Source organism: Haplochromis burtoni, unplaced genomic scaffold (genome assembly GCF_018398535.1).
Source record: "Haplochromis burtoni strain Fernald_Lab_line unplaced genomic scaffold, NCSU_Asbu1 Contig_99, whole genome shotgun sequence".
NCBI classification, from domain to species: domain Eukaryota; kingdom Metazoa; phylum Chordata; class Actinopteri; order Cichliformes; family Cichlidae; genus Haplochromis; species Haplochromis burtoni.
Genome location: NW_024582460.1, coordinates 1842521 through 1864129, shown reverse-complemented (window position 1 = coordinate 1864129; position 21609 = coordinate 1842521). Strand labels below are relative to the sequence as shown.

The window sequence follows — 21609 nt, the reverse complement described above, 5'->3', positions numbered from 1 at the left end:
AGACAGTGCATATTATGTTAGCGCGATCTGCCTTATTACAAAACCTGCCATTACTGTGCATTTAGGTGACCATGATGAGAGAGACAGACAGAGTCTGGCTGGCTCAGATGCTGGCAGTTCTCGCTGCAGTCTACCGGTAGCGTCTCCTTTCAGGCCAGGATAGACGAATGTCACCGAGCAGTGACTAAGTTTGTGGTCAAAGGCTTGAACCCATTTGCCACAGCAGATGCCCCCGATTTTCGGTAAGCGAATGTGTTTAATTGTAGGCAGGAACATTACTGGATATTCTTGTGTAATTGCTACAGAATAATTTATGTTATACTTTGTTATTGCTACAGAAGAATATTTATTTTATTATTTTACATTTACAATTTTTTTTCCTGGGGACCCTGTGACACCCCATTGAAGAGCCGTAGGCTGTGGATCTCTTAAGATCTCACTGTTGGGTTTGTAAAGCCATGTTACGCCTAAATTTCTATCTTGTTCAAAGAGAAGATATAAAACAGTTGTAAGCTAATCAACCTTAGTGTTCTCCTTTTTAAAAAAAAGAATTGATAAGAGAATCGATAAAGAATCGAATCGTTAAACAGAATCGAAAATGGAATCAGAATCGTGAAAATCTTATCAATACCCATCCCTAGCCATCAAGGTGTTGATCGCACAGTGTCTTTGATACGTGAACGCTTCTTTTGGCCACACATGCAGGCAGACATCGAGCATTTTGTGACCAACGTTTGTTCCTGTGTAAAGCAGAAAAAGCCCAGCCATGAAACAAGAGCTCCTTTAACAAACATTGTAACTACGCAGCCCTTTGAGCTGGTGTGTATAGATTTTCTCCATCTTGAAAAATGCAAAAGCGGTTATGAATATATTCTAGTGATAACTGACCACTTCACACGTTTTGCGCAAGCCTATGCCACCACCTCAAAGTCAGGCAAAACTGCTGCAAACCTGATATTCAATGACTATGCCCTAAAGTTTGGCTTCCCCTGTTGCATTCACCATGACCAAGGAGGTGAATTTGAAAATCAGCTATTCAGTCAGCTCAAGAAACTTTGTGGCATGGCCGGTTCTAGGACAACACCCTATCACCCAATGGGGAACGGTCAAGTTGAACGTATGAACAGGACATTGTTGCAAATGCTTAGAACGCTAACTGAAACACAAAAGTCAAACTGGAAGGAATCTATCAACAAGTTAATGTACGCATATAATTGCACACGTTGTGAAGTCACTGGCTACTCCCCATTTTACCTATTGTTTGGACGGTCACCCAGGTTACCAGTAGATATGCTCTTTGGACTGTACTCAGAAACAGATTTTAGTGACCACAGAGACTATGTTGAAAAATGGAGAAAGGGCATGGAACAAGCATAATCTATAGCAAATGAGAATGCAAAGAAAGCTGCTGAAAAGAGCAAAAGACACTACGACACAAAAGTAAGGAGTTCTGTGTTACAACCTGGCGAGAGAGTTCTGGTCAAAAACCTGACACGTAGAGAAGGCCAGGGAAACTGAGAGACTATTGGGAGGACACTGTTTACACAGTAGTCAGACAAATGGGGCCTGACCTCCCTATCTATGAGGTAAGACCGGAGAGAGGCAGAGGGCGCTCTAGAGTGCTTCACAGAAACTTGCTTATGTCATGTGACCACTTACCTTTTGAAAAAAGATAATCGTACAAGACATGAACAGAAAAAGACTGATGAATGGTAAATGGCCTGTATTTGTATAGCGCTTTTACTAGTCCCCCCTAGGGACCCCAAAGCGCTTTACACACCCAGTCATCCACCCATTCACACACTGGTGGAGGCAAGCTACAGTTGTAGCCACAGCAGACTGACAGAAGCGAGGCTGCCATATCGCGCCATCGGCCCTTCTGGCCAACACCAGTAGGCGGTAGGTGAAGTGTCTTGCCCAAGGACACAACGACCGAGACTGTCCGAGCCGGGGCTCGAACCGGCAACCTTCCGATTACAAGGCGAACTCCCAACTCTTGAGCCACGATCGCCCCCCGTCGCTGTTGTGCCAGACTCTGATGTGAGGGCAGTGTTGATGAATACCGCTGTCATTACGCACCACCTCAACCTGTGTCCCAGCCATCAGAACAAGAACTTCTCACAGCAACGTCTCAGCCCGCAGCTTCAGTCCCTGCTCTTGCACCAACACCAGAGCCTCTTGCTGGAGACCATCTGGAGGCGCCTGACCCAGTTGCCGTGGAGACAACTTGTGAGGAGGCAGAGCCCACTGCAGGTGACATACCTGCCCCTCCTCCACCTGTTGTACTCGAGAGACTTGAGGAGGAGACACCTCAGCGGCCACAGCGAGAGAGACACCCGCCAAGACGGATGACGTATGACCAACTGGGCACCCCATCTTGCTACAGTGTTCAGCCAGCACCGCAACTGCTTCCTGTGTACCCGGGCCTGGTTCCATGGTTTCCAGCTGTGCAGTCATACTGCACCCAGCCCATTGGTTTGTATGGACTCCAGCAAATGTAAGTTGACACATTTTCACTGATGACTTGAGAACTGTACTTACAGACTGTCATCAAGAAAAAGACATTAACTTTTCCCCATCTGTGGATTATAACCATAGACAATAGACTTTGTGAAGACTCACATATGGACTGGTTATAGACTTTGTCTGCAGTCACCAGTGATGGACTGTGGTGAAACAGGTGTTAAACCCAGGTGTTAAACCCACATTATTACATTGGTTCACTCTACTGTTGATGTCCTGACTACAAGAGAATATAGACTGAAAAGCAATTTGTTGGTATAATGTCGGGATGACATTTTTTGAGTGGGGGAGAGTGTGACAAGTTGAAAGACAACTGTTGAAGGATTCTTTTCCCCCTGCTTTCATACTCTTAGCAATATACTACTATCCCTGGTGCATTTCTCCTGAAATTGTCACTATACTTTCTCATTGTGTACCACTAACCACTGAAGTTACATTTCATTTTCCTTCACTCACAATAAAGTCCCTGTTTTCCCTCTATTATGGGCGTGTGTGCTTGCATTAGTTTTTTCAAAGCATACTTAGATGACTACATATAAGTTTAGCTAGCAACCCTGGTGGATCAACTAATATCACTGACAGCAGACATCAGCTGATGCCTGATTGGTAAATGACATGTTAGTTATGTTGGCCGCTTCATTTTCTGCTCCCCTCTGACAAACACTTTGTAACGTACTTTCACCTTGGATTCTCCATGTAATAGTATTACTATTAGTTCTCTGTAAGTGATGCCTGCTCTAAACTGTGTTGGGTCTTGTAGATGGTTTCACTGTCTTTTGGCTTTCTGTGAATGCTCACTGAAGGGCAGGAACGTCCCAGACTAAAGCCAAATCACCAAATACATACTACAGTTGATGGGATGCTGATTTAAATACAATCCTCCTGACAGAACTGTACTATAAGCACTCACTGGAAACTACCAGCTGAAGTCAAGCTTAGGGGAGCTCTTCAGTTGAACATCCTGATGTTGATATTTGCATATTCTCTTACTGCAAGGAAAACAAGATTTAAGACAACCTTAATGTCATTATATCTGTAAAATACTGATGCAGCAGGTGTAAACACATTGAACCAAAGCATTTTTAATACACATCAAAATCACCCTTTCCTAATAAATATATGTTAATTTAACATATACAGCAAAGTCTGTGGAAGAGTTTAAGAACAGATCCAGACCTTTTAATTCAAATGAAAAGAAAGCAAAAACAGCCCCAATGTCCTTAAGAAGCCCCAAGTTTGGAAGACCTTTGACACAGTTTGCTGTCTAAGTTCGCTCTAAGCTGTAACCAAAATGAGCAGTCAGGGATTTTAGTCCCTTTAGACTTTATTGTTGAAACAACAGCGAAGTAGGCAGGAGAGAGAGGAGGGAACAACAAGCAGGAAATGGTGCAGGGTTGACTTAAACATGGACCCCTGCAGTAGCTTTTCAGCATGCCGGTCACTTGCTCATCCCAGTGACCCAGATCAAATGTTAAGGTGACAACCACTGATTTGTACTATTACTGTTACATATGTTAAAACAATGTGAAGGGCATATTTGCTACATTAATACATTAAAGTTAAAATAAGAAGTAATAATAGTAATATCAGTTTATCTTGACTTGTTTAGCAGATATCTGTGCAATGATTTTCACTAAACCTGAGAGTATCTAAGTGCTGGGAATTCTTGCAGTGACATGACTAAAAATATTTTTATAGTCTATTTAAAAACATATTGTTTTGTGTCGTTTGGTTTAACTGCCCCCTTAAGAAATAACAATACAACAATCCTCAGGAAAGACATATTGCAAAGGGGACAAAACTAAAACAAGTAATAGAGCTAGAAAATAAAGACGAATGTGAAGCAGATCAACTGCCGTGAATCACAATACCGTCTATACATTAGAGCTACATAAATGATGCAACGATCGTTTATGAGATGAGATCAGCATGCCTGCAGGTCAAAGCTGCAGTTTCATGTGCATGGAAAATTTTGGTTAAATTATTATGCTGGAGCTGCACAACTTCCAGGCAGTGGAGTCCCACTGTGCTGTGTTATGAATACAGTATATGAGTGAACTTTAGCCCAGAGGAAAGAGAGGAAGTCTTTCTATACACCGTAACTCTGTGGGGTCACCAATGTGCTGGAAACATACTTCCTGACTTCCTCCCCCCTGTGTTTACGAGTCTCAGCCTCAGACCATCCTACATCGTCTCATGTATAGCCCCACCGATTGTTGAAGGAACTATTTTATCTTTTTATTATTATTAACAAATTCCAGCCTCCAGTACTCTCACAGTAGCCATAAAACTCCTCTATTGTTCAAAATGGTATTGAAGATGAAAGGGAACCTATCACATGCTTTCACATTTACCGTCATATGCATAAAGTTTGAAATGATGAGGCCATATGTAAAAGCCTAAAGCTCAGGCTTCTCTGCTTGCACTTTCATGCATATTTATCTACACTTGGTTCTGCATGATGTCACCAAGAACAGGTACCTTTATTTTAGTCATCTGAGGTACACAGCCAATGATATTAAGCTGGCTTGAGGGGAATGAGGCTAAAGAGCAAGGTTTGGGATTGAGAGAGAACTAAGGGGTTGCACCAAGGCCCAGTATGAAATAAATGAGGACATTTTAATCTAGCAACGCTACTTTATTACAGTGGGAACGAGCATAACACATATCCCCACAGTTGTGTGTCTCTGCAAACACGTCAAGTTGCAGTTTAAATTCATTTCTCCTTCTTATTCTGAGTTACTGGATTATACTCCTTCCCTCGCTGCAGGAAGGAGCGCTTTCGCAGATCATTCATCCCAACAGCAGTTAGACTCTATAACTCCTCAATCACGATGTCATAAGCCACTGGACACTGTGAACATCCACGGTCACCACTTCATGCATAATGGACCTTCCATGACCTTCCAAGCTATATAGTTTATGTCTTCCATATTTCCAACTATATCCATAATCACATACTGTGTATGCTACCATTGTATATAGTATATTATCTTACTTTTTTCATTGATTGTACTTAATTGTATTTTTGTATTTCCTTCTGATATCTGTACCTGAGCTGAGGTGACGCAAAAATTTCCCCATTGTGGGATCAATAAAGTCTTATCTTATCTTATCTTATCTTATCTTATCTTATCTTATCTCTTATATAATGATCAGAAAATTATTTTAGCACGACATCATGTTGTCACTGAAATGCTAAAATTAAGTGCTTCAAAACAAATGGTTAGGATAGCAGTGTCATTGTCCTAAACAGCTGAGATAATTTCCCAACAATGGGAGACTATGGTCCCTGCAAAGGGTCTGCAAATCTGTATGACCTGTAAGGGCCATACAGATGATATGATTTACTGGTATGTCTTTTTATTATTCATTAATCTAACAAGATTATTATTTAACCATATCTCCTGTAGACATAATACTTAAGACATAAGATGATAACCAAAATGTGAAAAACTGAATTTGAAATTACTTCCTAATTCAAAGAACAAATTGAGTAACAGCAATTCTGGAATTACTGTAACAGAACAAAACTATTGATAAGATATAACAAAATTTAGAAATGTATGCTTTTTAGATTTTTCCCTCCACCTTCGACCTTCAAATTCCTCAGATTTAAGCTCCTGAAAATGCAAAACCAGAAACTAAACTTCTCAAAACCCACATACATGCACTGTACTAAGACATTTACATTAAAAGGCAAAATAGTTGAAAAAAACAAAAAAAAACCAGGTGTGAATCTTGACTTGTCACCTAAAAATCTAGACACCTTCTGACCTGTAAGTCAGCAAACCTAAACCTCAGAGCTTCCTAAAGCACCTACTGTGTCAGGGTGTGCTTTCTGATTTCAAAGGTGCTTACGCACTTTAGACTGACGATCCCTGTTGGATGAGCCTGGACATGCCCGCAGATGCTCACCATGTTCCTGGGATTTGACATCAGGAAGTGTTGAGCCACATGAGCTGGCAGCAGGTTGAACAGGATCCTCTTGTTGTCCAGCTTCACTTTTTCCATGTCGTCTCTCTCCTCCTCCGCCTGCATGACATCAGCAATCACGCGACACACACACACACACACACCCACACACACACACACACACACACACACACACATAGCAGATCCTTTAAAAAGTGGCACTGATCTTGACATTTTAAGTTTTAAGCACTATGATGGCATACTCTAGCTTACAGCAAAGAGGAGATGTAATTGCCCGTCCTTATCACTAGAGGGAGATAATGATTTGCAGACAAGACAAACATGCAGCATCTTCCCAAAATAGAAACATCCAGGCTTTGATGATCCACTGAGACAACCCAAGACTGAGCATAGGCACTAAAGAAAACACAAATCTGTATTACAATGATCAAATCCTTACTAAAACTGAACCCTAGAAGCAAGAACAGGATGTTGAATGTACCAGCAGCCACACACCTGAGTTGCCCAGAGATAGTCAAGTCGCAATTTAAGGTCCAGTTGTCTTGAATGCAGAGCCAGGGCTCCAGAAAAAAGCAACACTGCCAAAACAGGGTCATAGCCCCGTGTGTGCAGAAAGCCACCACTGGAAGATGGAGACATAAAAACATTTTTATAATGTTTATTATTTTTGTTATGTAGGGAAGAACTCATGACAATACAAAACAATGCCCTGAAATGTGTTGGAGTGGAACAATAAAGTGGGAAAATATGCATAGAAATACATGCTTCAAATGCAAATACAGTGTAAAGCAGAACTTTACACTGAGTATTTTGATGAGGGAAATATGTCAGATTTTGCTGCAATTCCTCTCCTACTGTTTTAATATTTTGATAATAATTTGATAGGATTTTGAACTTTTGTCTTGTACTTTCTTGTGTTCTTGTGGATAACAGCAACTTTTTTGTACTTAGCACACTTAGCCAAACCTGACTATAACCATAAACCTTACATATATTACATATACAAATCTTAACAGCACAGCTTACCCCACAGCTTGACGGTAACCACTGGTCTCCATGACAACCGCATATGTGATGGAGAGTAGAAAGAGGAGGAGGATCTTGGGGAGCGAGGAGACACGAATGTAAGGGATCACGGTGAGGGTCCCCGCCACACAGGAGAGTAAGGCATAGGCCATGTTGGGACAAGCCCGGTCCGTTGCTGTGGTGTTAGCAGATCTAACCATGAGAGTGTCTGCGGGGATGTTCTCCACAGAGCGGTTGGAGTTTGTCCCAACTTTACCCCAGGGAACACAACCCACCTGAAAGACAATTACTTTGATAATTTATCTTAAAAGATCCTAAAACATTTAATATCAAATAATAAATTTCTCATTGATCTAATGGCATTAAGGTTAGAAACCTGAATAGACAATTTAACAATCTATGTGCCTGATTTGTTCCTTTCCAAGAGATCCTCGACTAATTATTTTGCTACATCACGTCTGGGTACAGAGCACCACGAACATTTGAATAAAGCGTAAGTACAGTGTGATAAACCATGCCTTTGGATTCTGTTTCCGAACCTTATCTTCCCGTGTAATATAAACAGTAAGACCAACCTGCTGGTGCACTCAGGTCGTATTTGCCTTGCAGAAGGAGACAGACAGATTCTGCATGCACGCATTTATCTTTAGAGTACACCCATGTGCAATATGATGACTGGAGAGGCCATAAACTGTTTACTGATCAAGCTGAATGTTCAAATTCAATGGTCTACGACAAGCTGAAATAATGCAAGCCTGGCTATGTGACGTCCGTCTTCTTAAGACACTGGTCTGCATATTAGGTTGTTAAAGGGGTTCTGCCCGTTTTTACCAGTATTTGTGTTTCTTTGCTATGCTAAACTAGTACATTCATAATGTAGTAGTTCATATATTTGACTATCAGGAAAAAGATCCCCAGGAGAAGGTGCAAATTCCTTTGGGGTGACATCAGCTTAAAGTAACTTTTTCTTCTTCTGCTATGCTAAGCTACCTATATCCTGATTATAGTGGTGCCAACTTTTTAACTATTAAAACAAAAATCATATGGGCATTTCCCTTGAAAAATAACAAAAGAAGAAAAAAATTTCCAAATAAAATAGTGGTGTGCTGACACAAGCGCTTCTCTGATAAAGTTGCAGTCAAATCAGATTTGGTATTTGTAATCGTGTCCAACAATGAAGTTTTGTCAGAGAAAATCAGGAGAATTATCTCTAATCATCACACCCCAGTGCACCTCATACCCAGCCACACCCTCAGACAAAAACTCCCAAATACAAGAAGAACAGCACAGTATATGCTGTGCAGCGCAGCACGGAGTGCTCTGACTTCTTCATTGAATAAACCAAACAGCCACTCCATAAACGCATGGCACAACATAGAAGAGCCACCTTGACAGGACAAGACTGAGCTGTACATCTGCGCCTAAAGGATAAAGATCAATCTTGATCTGACAAGGTTCACATTTAGGACAGAGAAGACAGATGGTTTGAAAGAGGAGTGAAAGAGGCCACCTCCAGTGCAGTTTTTGATATCCCTCCCAGGGGCCTCAACCCCTACTCATATCTTGTGTCAGGTGACCTATAGAGGTCACAAGGTAGGGTGAGGCAAGATCTCACAGTGGTTTGACCCATAACCAACGACCCTATTAAGGGACAATCCCTACTTGAACTGAAGACGCTTCTCGAATGAGAGGTGACAAAATTTAAAGAAGTCCAATCGCATTCTTTCCGAGCTCCTTAGACCAGAACTGAAATGATGAAACTCTGACAACTCCTTTCACTCAACATAACTGTGGTATATCAACCATGAATAGGTAATATGCCAAACTACATATAGTGAATAGTAACTGATTTTGAACACAGACCATGATATCATTTATATAAATCACATACACTTACCACACAGGCCTGGGTAACAGAGTAGGTGAGCAAAACGAGGAAGACACACAGCACTGTTCGGATCTGGATGGTGAGGCAGCCCGGTTGGCACTAAAGCCAGAGGAAAGGGAAAGGGAGGTTGGCAGGGAGGCGGAAAATAGAAGGAGTAAATGAAGCACCAGTTTATCTACTTTAAATGCATTTTGGACAAATCATTAACCAGGACTGGAAATAAAATGAGTGCATTTTGTGGTGTGGCTCATTATGTTCAGGTCTATTAGAGGAGACACTTAAAGGGTATGATGATAGTTCAATGTAGCATGATGCCACAGTGTCATATAGAGATTATGCGCTCACTATGCAAAAAGGATTATGGTGCTCCGATATGAAGGCTTTTTTTTTTCACACACAAAAATATAATTAATCAAAGACTGCTAAAATGCTAAAAGGTTTGTGAGTCCACTAAGTGTATGCTAAAGGAGGCTAAATAAAAATAAATAAATAAAACTATGAAGTTATAGTAGTGATAGTGAAACACTGATTTATCTAAGAAATGTCAGATTATGAAAAAACAACTCTAAAATAAAAAAAGCCCACAATGAACAACAAAGCAACAACAAAGTGACTAAAACCACTGACAAAGAGTGTATTAAGAGTGTGATCTTTACACGTGTGAGGCTGCTGGAAGAGGTCTGGAAGTCTTACCTGAACACTGGTGAGATGAAGGTACATGACACAGGCCACGTGGAAACACACACACAGCACCAACAGCAGCAGCACCAGCATCCCCCTGAGAGACAAAGAGACAAGAGCGTGAGCAGGGCTTTCCCAGTTTTCACTAAATGCCGTGAAAAACAGCTCCTTTTCTAACTGGCCCACAAACTTTTTTGCGTAATATGATTGGACATTTTGTGCGTGAATGTGTGTGTCTACATACTGTGGGATCATTAGTAGGTAGATAAGGCCGAACAGGGCAGCAAGGATCAGAGAAAGAACCACAGCACTGATGAACTGGTCATCATATACCTGATGATACTAAGAAAAGAGGAAACAAGAGTTAAAATGTAAATAGAAGAAGAAACACAAAGAATCCATCCATCCATTGCAAAAACAGTGTAGGTCGATTCAGAGCACTGTGTTGGAAATCCTTTATCATGGAGAATCCTGGCATTGCTTTTACATCATCCTAGAGATAAGTACATAAGATTGTTTGAAGACAACTACATGGTCATTTCAGTTTTACTAGAAACTGACCAGCTACAAATGTTAACATGGTATGATACTAATGAAGTTTAAAGGTGCTATTGTTGGTTTTTACATCTCGATAGTTTCAGTGTGACTTGAAACTAGTGAGTGAGCACTTAATTTCACTAGAAAAGTCTTTACTGAGGTAATGGATCAGAGAGGCAGAGGGCTGACTTCTATACATTCAGACTGTGTTTTTGAAACCAGTAGATTCTCTCCCTGCTGGTCATTAGAAAGAATGCAGGTTTAAGACACTGCCACAGACCTGGAAGGTACACCCATCTTTTTTACATTGTTCCACCTGTCTTTATCTTACAGTTCATTCTTTTTACTTCTTTTAATATTCTCTGCTTTATTTCGAAGAATAGTTCCTGTCCGCCTTTCGTTCATTTGTCTGCCCTGGTTGCTGTCCTGATTTAGTTCACATGCGGTTTATTATCCCTTTCCCTGTTGTGCTCATTTATTCTCCATGTCCTACCTCAGTATTTGTCATTATCACAACTCTCTGTTATTCCTGAATCCGATCCTGAATCTAGTTTGTTTTCCTTCTACCCTACCTAGACTTTTAGGACACATTTTAGACTTCATGCCTCATATCTGCAGAGCCTTCTGTTTACCCTTTGAAAATACAGGATTTGATTTTTCCGTCTCCTACGGTGTTTCCAATTGGATCCTCACGTGTTTATGACCACAAAAAGTGACAGCCATAAGCCATTTACTTATCACAGCTGCTTTTTACTCTAACAAGAAAAATAGTTTTTACCCAGAATACAGAATACCACAATTGTTTTTATTTAACTGGAAAAGAGGCTTTTTGGCTCATGTTTGTACTAATAAAAAACTTCACTTATCTCTTGCAAAAGAAAGGAAAAGAGATGTCTAAATTTGTAAATTTGTTTTGAAATAAATCGTGTAGTGCAGGAATATATTTTTAAAAACCCATTATGCTCATTTGTGTCTTCTTTATTTATTGCGCTTCTCCTAAAAGATAGCAAGGCTAAAACAAGCTAAACATGAGAGGCAATTAATTATGTTTTTACTTTGCACAGGTTTTATTTCTTCTGAAACAACTTTAAATGCAGACGCTGACACGCGCGCACATGTCGACGCATGAACCCATCTCTGTTCTGCTTCTTCTTTATGGCTACCCACGCACACATTGGAGAAAGATATCACGTGTGCTGCTCAGACGTTCCCAAATCATTATCTGCACCCCCTCTTGAGAGGGTGGGTGGATTCCTCTTGCACGCACACACACATAGACAACAGGCGTGGGAGAGAGGGAGAAAGAGAATTAGAGCTCGTGTAGGGTGTGTATGTGCGAGTGTAAGACAGAAGGGGGGGCAGTCACGAAGCATGTTGTATCTTGAGCAAAGTATATATTAATGCATTTGTATATCTGTTGAAAAGTTACGTGTTTCTCGATCAGATGTTCAGGTCTCGTGTGTCCTCACCCTGCGCTCCCTGTCTCTGCTCCTGTAGAACAGGGTGATGTAGTTGAGGTCTGATGTCTCAGACTCGGTCTGACGCGCTTCGATGAGCCGCCCAATGTAACGGTTGACTCGCGTTCCTGGCGAGTGCTGCACGGCAGTGGCTGAGAAAGACGTCCGATTCCTCAGCTTCTCCGATGCAGTCCGCAAAGCTCGCCGCTGTCATACAGCGAAAAAGACAACACAATCAGTCTCTGCAGAGACCTGCCTCGTGCGTTAAGGCTGACTGCTTGTCAGCTGATGCGGTGAGGCATACAAATGAAGAGTTTTGTGAGCTCAGCACTTACACAGCTCCTGAGCACAGGAGAATTTGATATAACTCTATAAAGACGATAAAAAAGTTTGCAGACATGCTTGTCTGAATATCTGAGGATATAATACTCATTACTTACCATCAAACTACCAATAGCAGCTCACAGCGATGCACACATGCATGTTATGCGTGCACAAATTCATAAATGCAGAGAAGGCTGAAATTAGAAGTTAGGCGACTGAATTTTTTTTTAAACAGATTAAGAAATTAACATGCAAAAGGCTTTAAATCTAATCGATCAAAACCACAGGGCCTTGAATATTGTTTAACCACTGTGAAGTTAGAGCTCAGGCACAAATTTCGGCACAAGGCTCTTATCATTAAAAGACCTTGGTAAAAAAAAAAAAGACAAGAAGCAGTTTTTCTTTGCTCCACCACCCATTAATAGCCTTTTTTGGGGGGGGGGTCTTTTGTTTCTTGATCACATGTCAACTTCCTACAAGTTCCATGTAGCAGATTAAGATGTGATAACATTTTATAATGTAAATTAAAGTATATATAGATATGAACTATAGCTGAACCTCATTAAAATGGGCATTGTACTGACACTGTGCTTTTGATCTGATGGTGGCAAAGAGAAAAGGTCTAATATACAATCTGATGATAAGGTTATAAATACTTATTTGCTGCTGGTAATACAACCGAGGCACTAATGTCACATCACACTGAAGTTTCAGGTAGCAGTTAATCAGAAAATAAGTAGGTAGACAAAGTACACATTGGTGTGTTTTAATTGCTTTTTCCGTGTGGCGGTTTTTTATTGGTCCTGTGGGTGGAATTATCCAGAGAGATGGAACTCAGTTGTCAAATACGATAATGAATAAAATAATGCCCAATTTGAAAATTATGATAACAAACTATAGAATGGTATGTTAACTGCAGAAGTTACTGCTCATTGGCTACAGTATAATATTAGATGAAGACATTTTTCTTTAAGATCTGCTTTTTCCTCTCCTGTTCCTTATTATGTCTGAAGGTATAACAGATTTATGGACCTATTTGGAAGAACGAATAACAAATCCAAGCTCTTTACATGTGTTACTGACCAAAACCGAGCTCCACAACTGTTGACACACACAGCTTTCTGTGCTGCCAGCTGGATACCCTCCTTCTCCTTTCACAGCATGCAGCAATCAAAGTTATTCCTAACGTTGACCACAGTGCCCCCAAAGTGGGTGCAAGCTAATCAAGATAATGTGTTTCAAAGCACAGTACATGCCACATCCTGCATACATGCTTTAAAGACCCCCTTTAGTCATAAAATCAGCTTTTGCTTGTTGGGGAATCGAGACTCCACAAGATTTCTGACGATGTCCTGTAGCAAAAAGATGTAAGCAGCAAAGTTGCCAGGTGAAGGCTCCCTCAGTTTGACTTGTTTTTTTAGAATATTCCACAGATGCTCAGTCACACTGAGATATTTGAAATCACGTCTAAAGCTTGAACTTTTTATGTTTGTGAACCCATCAAAGTAACGCTTCAAAACACAAACTTTCCCAGATGAACATGGTGATAACTTTGTTGTCATTCAAAACGGTTCTTTGGACCACTTTTAGTATGTACTAACTAGAAAACCCCTCCTGGAACAGTCAGTGTCCTAGCCATCAAAGTTTGGCTTAGCAAAGTCTCTCTGATTCTGATGCTCGGCCATTTTTCCTACTTCCAACACATCTGTATCAAGAACTGAATATTCACTTGCTGCCTAATGCATTCCGCCCCTTGACAGGTGACAGTGAAGCAAGAGTCACCATTTTTAATTTGTCATGTATAGCAAGATTAGATCTTGTAAATAGCACCAAACAATTCCCAGTCATAATTCTATTATAGATTTGCTATGTGTCACAAAGGAAGGATTTTAGCTACTTGGATAATCATATAACAATGTGTCTAATGCTATTATGAGAGATGATACCAGGCACTGGGTGATTACCAGCAGTTGTAATGCAACCTCATCAAAATCATGAAGTGCTAATGCCTGGACCGGCTCACAGAGTTGGGCGGATTAGAGCTAGCAGGTTATTTCTGACAGCCAGACACTGTGACACAACACCAATCGCCCAAACACTCGACGACTCCATGACTGACTCACTGCCTCGTCACACACAGAGCCAAGAAACACATCAACAAGAACAAGGTGATGCTCATATGGACATGAAATTGCAATCTGGCATATATAAAGTCAATGTCAGTGGTTGTATCAGTCCCAGTGGCTTACTTTTTAAGAGTCTGTCATAAAGCAGGAGTACTATTGTACTTCTGAAGATGTGAAATGTACATATTAATACATTAATACAATACAAGCAAACATTAAATGCATATTAATGTTTTCTTGTGTGATTGTTTGACATGCAGATTATGGATCCAAGCAGGATTTCAATCCACCCAAAAAACACCTATAGGCAAGTCTAATAAAAGGATTTCCATTTGACTATGTGAACTAGTAATTCATATTCTGTGCACTCATATGCAAGCATAGCAAATTACTTTTGTAATTTGAAACCAAAGAGATGCTTTCATTAGTGCTTTTTACACATACCTTGTCATCATCCTCACAGGTCATGACATTGGAGAAGGGGATCTCGGCCTTGAACATCTTCCTACAGTGCATGAGCTGCACAAGCAAGTAGCACACTGTCTTGAACTTCATCCTCTTGGCTGGTTTGATGTCTGATAGGATAATACCAGGAAAGATCTGGAAATAAAGATAAAAATAAAACAATGAATAGAACATTTGATAAAGAACTCAACATACTAAACACATTTAAGGCTTGATATGATATACTATAATAGGCTTTTTTGGAAAAAAAAGAAGAAAAAGAAAATATCACATAAATCAAATGAAGCATTAAGTCTCTTATCTTGTTAATATTTTTCAGGATGAAAAAGCTAACATTTAGCCTAGTGTATATAGCACAATTGAGCACAGCTTTGATAGAATAATTGACAGTACAAACAGTAAACACAAAAACTCGTAACTAATACATCTATAAATTCAATCCGTCTTTCATTTTTTATGTTATTTTTTCTTGCTTGCGAAGTGAAAATGTGAAATATATGAAACTGAAACATGCCAAAGTCAAAGTAATTATCATTAGCATTACGCAGTCTCGTATTTGAATATGGATATTTGCCATAACATTAGAATTTTACCATTTATCATGTGCTGTATCAGACTTATAAATTTAGCTTTGTGGCATACATTGTTAGGATTTTTGTATTACTGTTGCTACTGTATGTTGTACTACGTTAAATATGGTTAAATAGGCTGGAACATTTACATTACTATTGCTTTTATAATTAATACAATTATTGATTTGGGCCATGTATTTTAAAGGTACTTAATCTTTTAACTAAATAGTTGGACATGTGAATGTGATTATTTTGTTCTCATTGTTTTAAGGGTGCTTAAAGACTAGTCAGTCCAAGTCACCCTGACCGTTGTGGGTCATTATAAAGCTTTGATTAAGATCAAGGAAATTGTAAGTCTTATTAAATTTCTTATGTTTGTAAATTTGTTAAAGCTATTATGGTTTTAAGGGGTTTTTTTTTTATACGGGCTGAAAAAACAATAAATGTTTTTGTTTTGTTTTGTTTTTTTAAATCAGTTTCATATATTACCAAAAATAATGTGCTGCTCATTTCTTTGTAATCTACAGGGTCAATAAAAAGTCGCCACTAGCCAGCTGTTATCAACAACACAGTAGCAACACAAAATGTGTGTCATGCCACACTGCGCCAGTGGCTGCCTTTAAGTCCTCATTAATCAGAGCTATGTATTGCCATTGGCCCTTAGGACAGACGTATCACTCTACATATATTACAAATAAAGAAAATGTATTATGATAATGCGCAGTAGATCTGAACAAGCACAATACAAGCAGGCACGCTCTTTTTACATTTAGTCATATGACTAAATGTGAGTAAATGTAAAATGACAATAACAAATATGTAGCTCCAAAAATAGCACAGCTCTCATAATAAGTAGTAAAATGCATCTAAATTTAAAAAAGCAAACAAATGTAAAAATCCTAAATTCACTATTGTTATGCTTCATTTTAGGCTAGATGGGACAGAGAAGACATCAGGTCTTGATTTCATTTGATTTAAAAATCGAAAGAGATTTACTTCAGTGTCATGTGTGGAAATAAAAGCAACATATATTCTGTTTTAGGGACGAATGCACCATTGATTACTTGTACAACCAAGTAATATTATTTCTTGCCAATTCATCATAATTATTATTATTATTTTGGAACCCTCCACAACTTAAACAATTTAACATCAGTGTTTCTGATTGCATCTTCCCTCCATTTAATTATCCATAAAAATCTTTTAATTCAAAAATGTTCAAATTCAAAATTTATATTCTCCATTAATGAAGGGGTTAAAAGGACATGGCATGAAATTAAATGTGGAGAATTGTCTCATTCATGGAAATCAAGTAGGCTTGAGTGGGATTTTTACAGTAAACTGTGAATGTGGGATATTACAAAACCTGGATCAAGTGTTTATCTGCGTGTGCATGCCGGTGCCAGCGTTGTGCACGTGCACTTTACGAGGGATTTAAAACATTTTTTCTGACACGAACAGCCAGCTCCGATGCACATGTGCAGTTGGTGTGAGATATTGATACTAGTCATGTGTATGCCAGCTTAGCACATGGCTTGCCTCCCTCTCCCTCCATCAGAGGATTAACTGTTACAACACTGACAGCTGTGTCACCTCTCAAGTTATACGGTTGTAAGAGAATCTGCAGAAAAGAAATCATTCTGTCGTACTTTCCGTCTGTGTGATGGCACGATGAAAAACGTTTCTATGTGATGCTTCTGTAGGAAGGCATGTCTCTCGTGGCCAAAGCCCGGTTCCACCTCGTAGTCTCCGTTCAAACACTCCAGGGTGGTCCTTGTGATGTGCACCTTGCTGGGAGCACAAGCAAAGCAGAGGACAAAAAGCAGTTGGTGATAAAAAGTCCAACACTAAGGTCTCAAATCATTATCCCCTCATTATTTTTATCAGCTTAATAGCCCCTCGGCTTGCTCAAAACTCGTCACATCATAGAAATTTTCATCCTGGTAAATCATCTAATCTGGTAACAAGTCCTAAAATCTTATTACCTCACTTGAAACAGAACCAAATTTAGCCAAACAGGCGATCTCATTTCAGTGCTGTTTAAAATGCAAATCTGCTTGTTACTGTATGCCAATGTGGCAGGGGTGTGGTCTCTGGCCTGCTGCCGTGGGACGGGTGGCGCAGCTAGCTCTTGGGGCGGCGTCGGGGTGGCAGAGGGGACAGGTGTTTGTGCAGAGACTAATCACTCTCTCCTTGTATATAGTAACGGAGGAGACTGACGGGGAGAGTGTGCAGTGGAGGAAGCCTCGAGAAGAGCTGACTCCTGGCTCGAGTTGTGCCGTAACCTGAAAAGAACTAGTAAACAAAATAAAGAAACCCAGCCACGTCCGTATACACTGTGTAGGTCTGATCATTTCTGCAGCCAGTTTAATGAAGTGACATTAATTTAATCGTGGTGGTCAGTTTTATTTTTAGCTGCTGTTTATGTCCTAGTTAGCACATTTGTGCAACTACATTAAATCTGAATTATTTTCTTGCAATGGTTTTTCAGGGCAGAATGTGGGAAAAGTTGACCTCTTAAAAGATCATTTTATTTACTATTTCATCAACAATTAGCATGAACACCAACGAAATGATTCCACAAATGATTACAGTAAGCCAAGTCAATCCAGATGTTGTATGGAAACAGTTAAAAACACTTAAAATATCAGGATGACCCATGTGGTTTATTTTGGTACAACTCTGTAAACTAACACAGGTTGTGATCTCTCAGTTACTTGTTGAGCAGATGTTGGTGTGCCTACTCAGGGATGCTGTTTTATGTTTACATTGCTTTGATATTTTGTTTGGTTTTTTTCTAGGTCAGATCGACATGACAAGTTTAAGGATGTATGGTAAATGGCCTGTATTTATATAGCGCTTTACTAGTCCCTAAGGACCTCAAAGCACTTTACATATCCAGTCATCCACCCATTCACACACTGGTGATGGCAGCTACATTGTAGCCACAGCCACCCTGGGGCGCACTGACAGAGGCGAGGCTGCCGGACACTGGCGCCACCGGGCCCTCTGACCACCACCAGTAGGCAACGGGTGAAGTGTCTTGCCCAAGGACACAACAACCGAGACTGTCCAAGCCGGGGCTCGAACCGGCAACCTTCCAATTACAAGACGAACTCCCAACTCTTGAGCCACAATCGCCCCCACAATCTTACAACAGTTGTAAGCAGCACCTTATTCAATCGGACCTGTAATATCTTTTCTGTTTATTGGAAAAAGTACAAAAACTGTAAACCATTGCTTAGTATAAGTTATAGTATGAGATTATTACACTAATTATATGTAGTAAAGTCCAATAAATTTGTGCTTGAGTGCGGTGAGTGAAATTCTAGTATTTTTTTTCCAATATGATCTCTTCTGATGTCAAAAAATGTGGTGCTGTCCAAAACATAATCTGATGGCTGCATATACGTATACACCAATCAGGTATAACATTATGACCCGCTGCTTAATATGAACGTGTGCTGCGGTATTTGGCACCAAGCTTTTAGCAACAGATCTTTTAAGTCCTGCCAGTTGCAAAGTGGGGCCTCCATGGATCGAAGATGCTCGACTGGATTGAGATCTGGCAAATTTAGAGGCAAAGTCAACACCTCAAACTCTGTGTTGTGCTCCTCAAACCATTCTTGTACCAATTTTGCTTTGTGGCAGGGCGCATTATCTACTAAAACGCTGTCAAGCCTAAAATGAGGACATGGACACAGCTAGTGAATTTATATCTTATTTATATTTTATAATACTGCAGTTTGCTAGTCTGGAGTATCCAGGTATGTGTTAACACACCACAACAGTCTTCTCAGGGGTGGACATCCCACCAAGTCAAACCATGCAAACCATGCACTCTACAGGCCTCAGTTAGCAAGTAAAATGGTAAGCTCAGAACAGTACTATTAGAAAAAGACTGAAGAACTATGGCTTGATTGGAAGGGTTGCCAGGAGAAAGCCTCTTCTCTCTAAAATGAACATGGTAGCATGGCTTAGGTTTGCAAAGCTGTAGCTAAAGAATCCATGAGAATGGACCGATGTCCTTTGGACAGGTGAAATCAATGTAAAGATGTTTGGCCATGATGCAACATGTTTGGAAGAAAACAAAGACAGCATATCAGCACAAACACATCCTACCAGCTGTCAAGCACAGTGTTGGAGAGGTGATGATTCAGGCACAGGACCTGTACATTTTCTAGAGTCAAATGTGAGGGCATCTGTCTAAATGGTAAAGCTGGACCAAAATTGAATCATGCAACAGGACAATTGCCTCAAACACAGGGGCCAAACTTTCATAATAATGTGAAAAACTGATAGAGACCTACAGAAAATCAGTACTTCAGCTTCTAGCTTTTTAAAGTTTGTCCAACAAGCTAATGATACAGTTTTCCATGGGACTGCTTAGAGTCTTGCGAAAGCTTTCTTTCATATCTGGTAACAATGTCAGGTCATGCTCAAACACTATTTTATACACTTTTTCACTGATCTTCAGTTAATGGATGGATAATGGGTGACTGATCAAGTGCATTTTCACAATATTTATACATTTTGAAAAATACTTAGGTAAGCAATAGCTTGCTAAATTCATTGTTTGTCTGTTTTTGTTTTTTTTAAAGGTACCATATTTTCCACACTATAAGGCGCACTTAAAATCCTTAAATTTTCTCAAAAATCATCAGTGTGCCTTATAATCCGGTGAGTCTTATGTATGAATTCTGGTTGTACTTACTGACCTCAAACCGATTTTATGTGGTACACGGGCTCAGAAATCTGTCAAAAAATGCTTTAGTACGACTTCGTAAGCTACAAAACCGCACTGCTTGATGGATTGTCGGAGAGTTATGGCTACCGTAGTCAGGAGCCTCACGGAGTAATCTGGGTCCAAAACTCTGTCCCTTCAGGTTCCAAAGTCATACGAACACTGCGGCATTACTGAGAGTTAAACATGGTCTAAATTGTTTCATCTTTAATAAAATGATCGTTTTGCAGCTTTACCAGGTGTAACAATTAAGTTTAACATCCAGGCATCCATGAAAACAGAATTTATTACATTTAACCGAGTTAGAAGTTAGCAGGAAGTTAGCTTGCTAGTTACCACCTAAACATGATATAGCATGTTCTGACTGAGAGATTTCTGAAAAACTTAAAATGTACAGCTCTGCTATCACTTTCAACATAAATGAAGACAGAAAACGAAACAGCAGTGACGTTTGTAGGGTTACTGAAGTTGGACTAGCTGGTATATAATGATGTGCTACCTGATCACTAGCAACACAGCTATGTTAGCATAACATAAACAGTGAAACTGGAGGATGAACGCTAACTTTTTTTCACTCTAAATGGCAACATGAGGGTTCCTGATGGTTATGGACAAATGCAATTGCATGGCAGGATACTGTAAAAGGACCAAACTTCAGTCAGGAGAACAGGTTAGTCATTAATATACTGAAACAACATGGCAATAGAGCAGCTGCGAGAGAATTCAACATTAATGAATTAATGATACGGAAGTGGAGGAAGCAAGAAGAATGAGTTAAGTCTGACTTATCAGACTGTTTTGTTTCACTTAATGCGCCATATAATTCAGTGCGCCTTATGGTCCGAAAATACGGTAATTTTACATTTCTATGTAAATGACCCTGTGAATTATGATAACCATTTGAGAAGTCTATGAACATAGTAGTGTACATACAGATACAAAAAGTCTGTCATAGCACTGTGTCATATTACTGTAGCTGACATACTGTATTCTGTGTCTTTGCATGAGTGTGTGTGCTGCGTTCGTCTGATTTTCAGTGGGTGTAACAGTCAGTACTAACCCTGGCAGCCCTCCAGCCTCCATCACATTCGCCAGTGTGACATCATTTGACCAGACATCATACTGCCATTTCCTCAGGCCCAGCACGCCACACAGCACCCGTCCTGTGTGCAGGCCTACGCGCATGTTCAGATCCACCTCTGTGGCCTCCACCACCGACCTGCAGGGGGGGGAAAGAATGATTTATAACTACCTGAACAAAAACCAGGACAATGTAACATTTAAAGCATTTTTGTTTTATTGTTGTTGTTTTCTTTTCTTTTTGTTGCCA

The 21609-nt window shown here is 40.0% G+C and overlaps 1 protein-coding gene across 1 annotated transcript in view; it reads right to left on the bottom strand.

The window, feature by feature from the left end:
* LOC102303795 (adenylate cyclase type 1) overlaps window positions 1-21609 on the bottom strand; it is a 71084-nt gene that overhangs the window by 22218 nt on the left and 27257 nt on the right. Inside the window, exons 6-15 of the mRNA XM_005937224.3 lie at window positions 21340-21498; window positions 17185-17326; window positions 14943-15098; window positions 12061-12255; window positions 10299-10396; window positions 10067-10151; window positions 9383-9472; window positions 7486-7760; window positions 6955-7081; window positions 6442-6558 (exon numbers count right to left, since the gene is read on the bottom strand). Coding sequence (XP_005937286.1) covers window positions 6442-6558; window positions 6955-7081; window positions 7486-7760; window positions 9383-9472; window positions 10067-10151; window positions 10299-10396; window positions 12061-12255; window positions 14943-15098; window positions 17185-17326; window positions 21340-21498 — 1444 coding nt within the window. The remainder of the gene's footprint in view (window positions 1-6441; window positions 6559-6954; window positions 7082-7485; window positions 7761-9382; window positions 9473-10066; window positions 10152-10298; window positions 10397-12060; window positions 12256-14942; window positions 15099-17184; window positions 17327-21339; window positions 21499-21609) is intronic.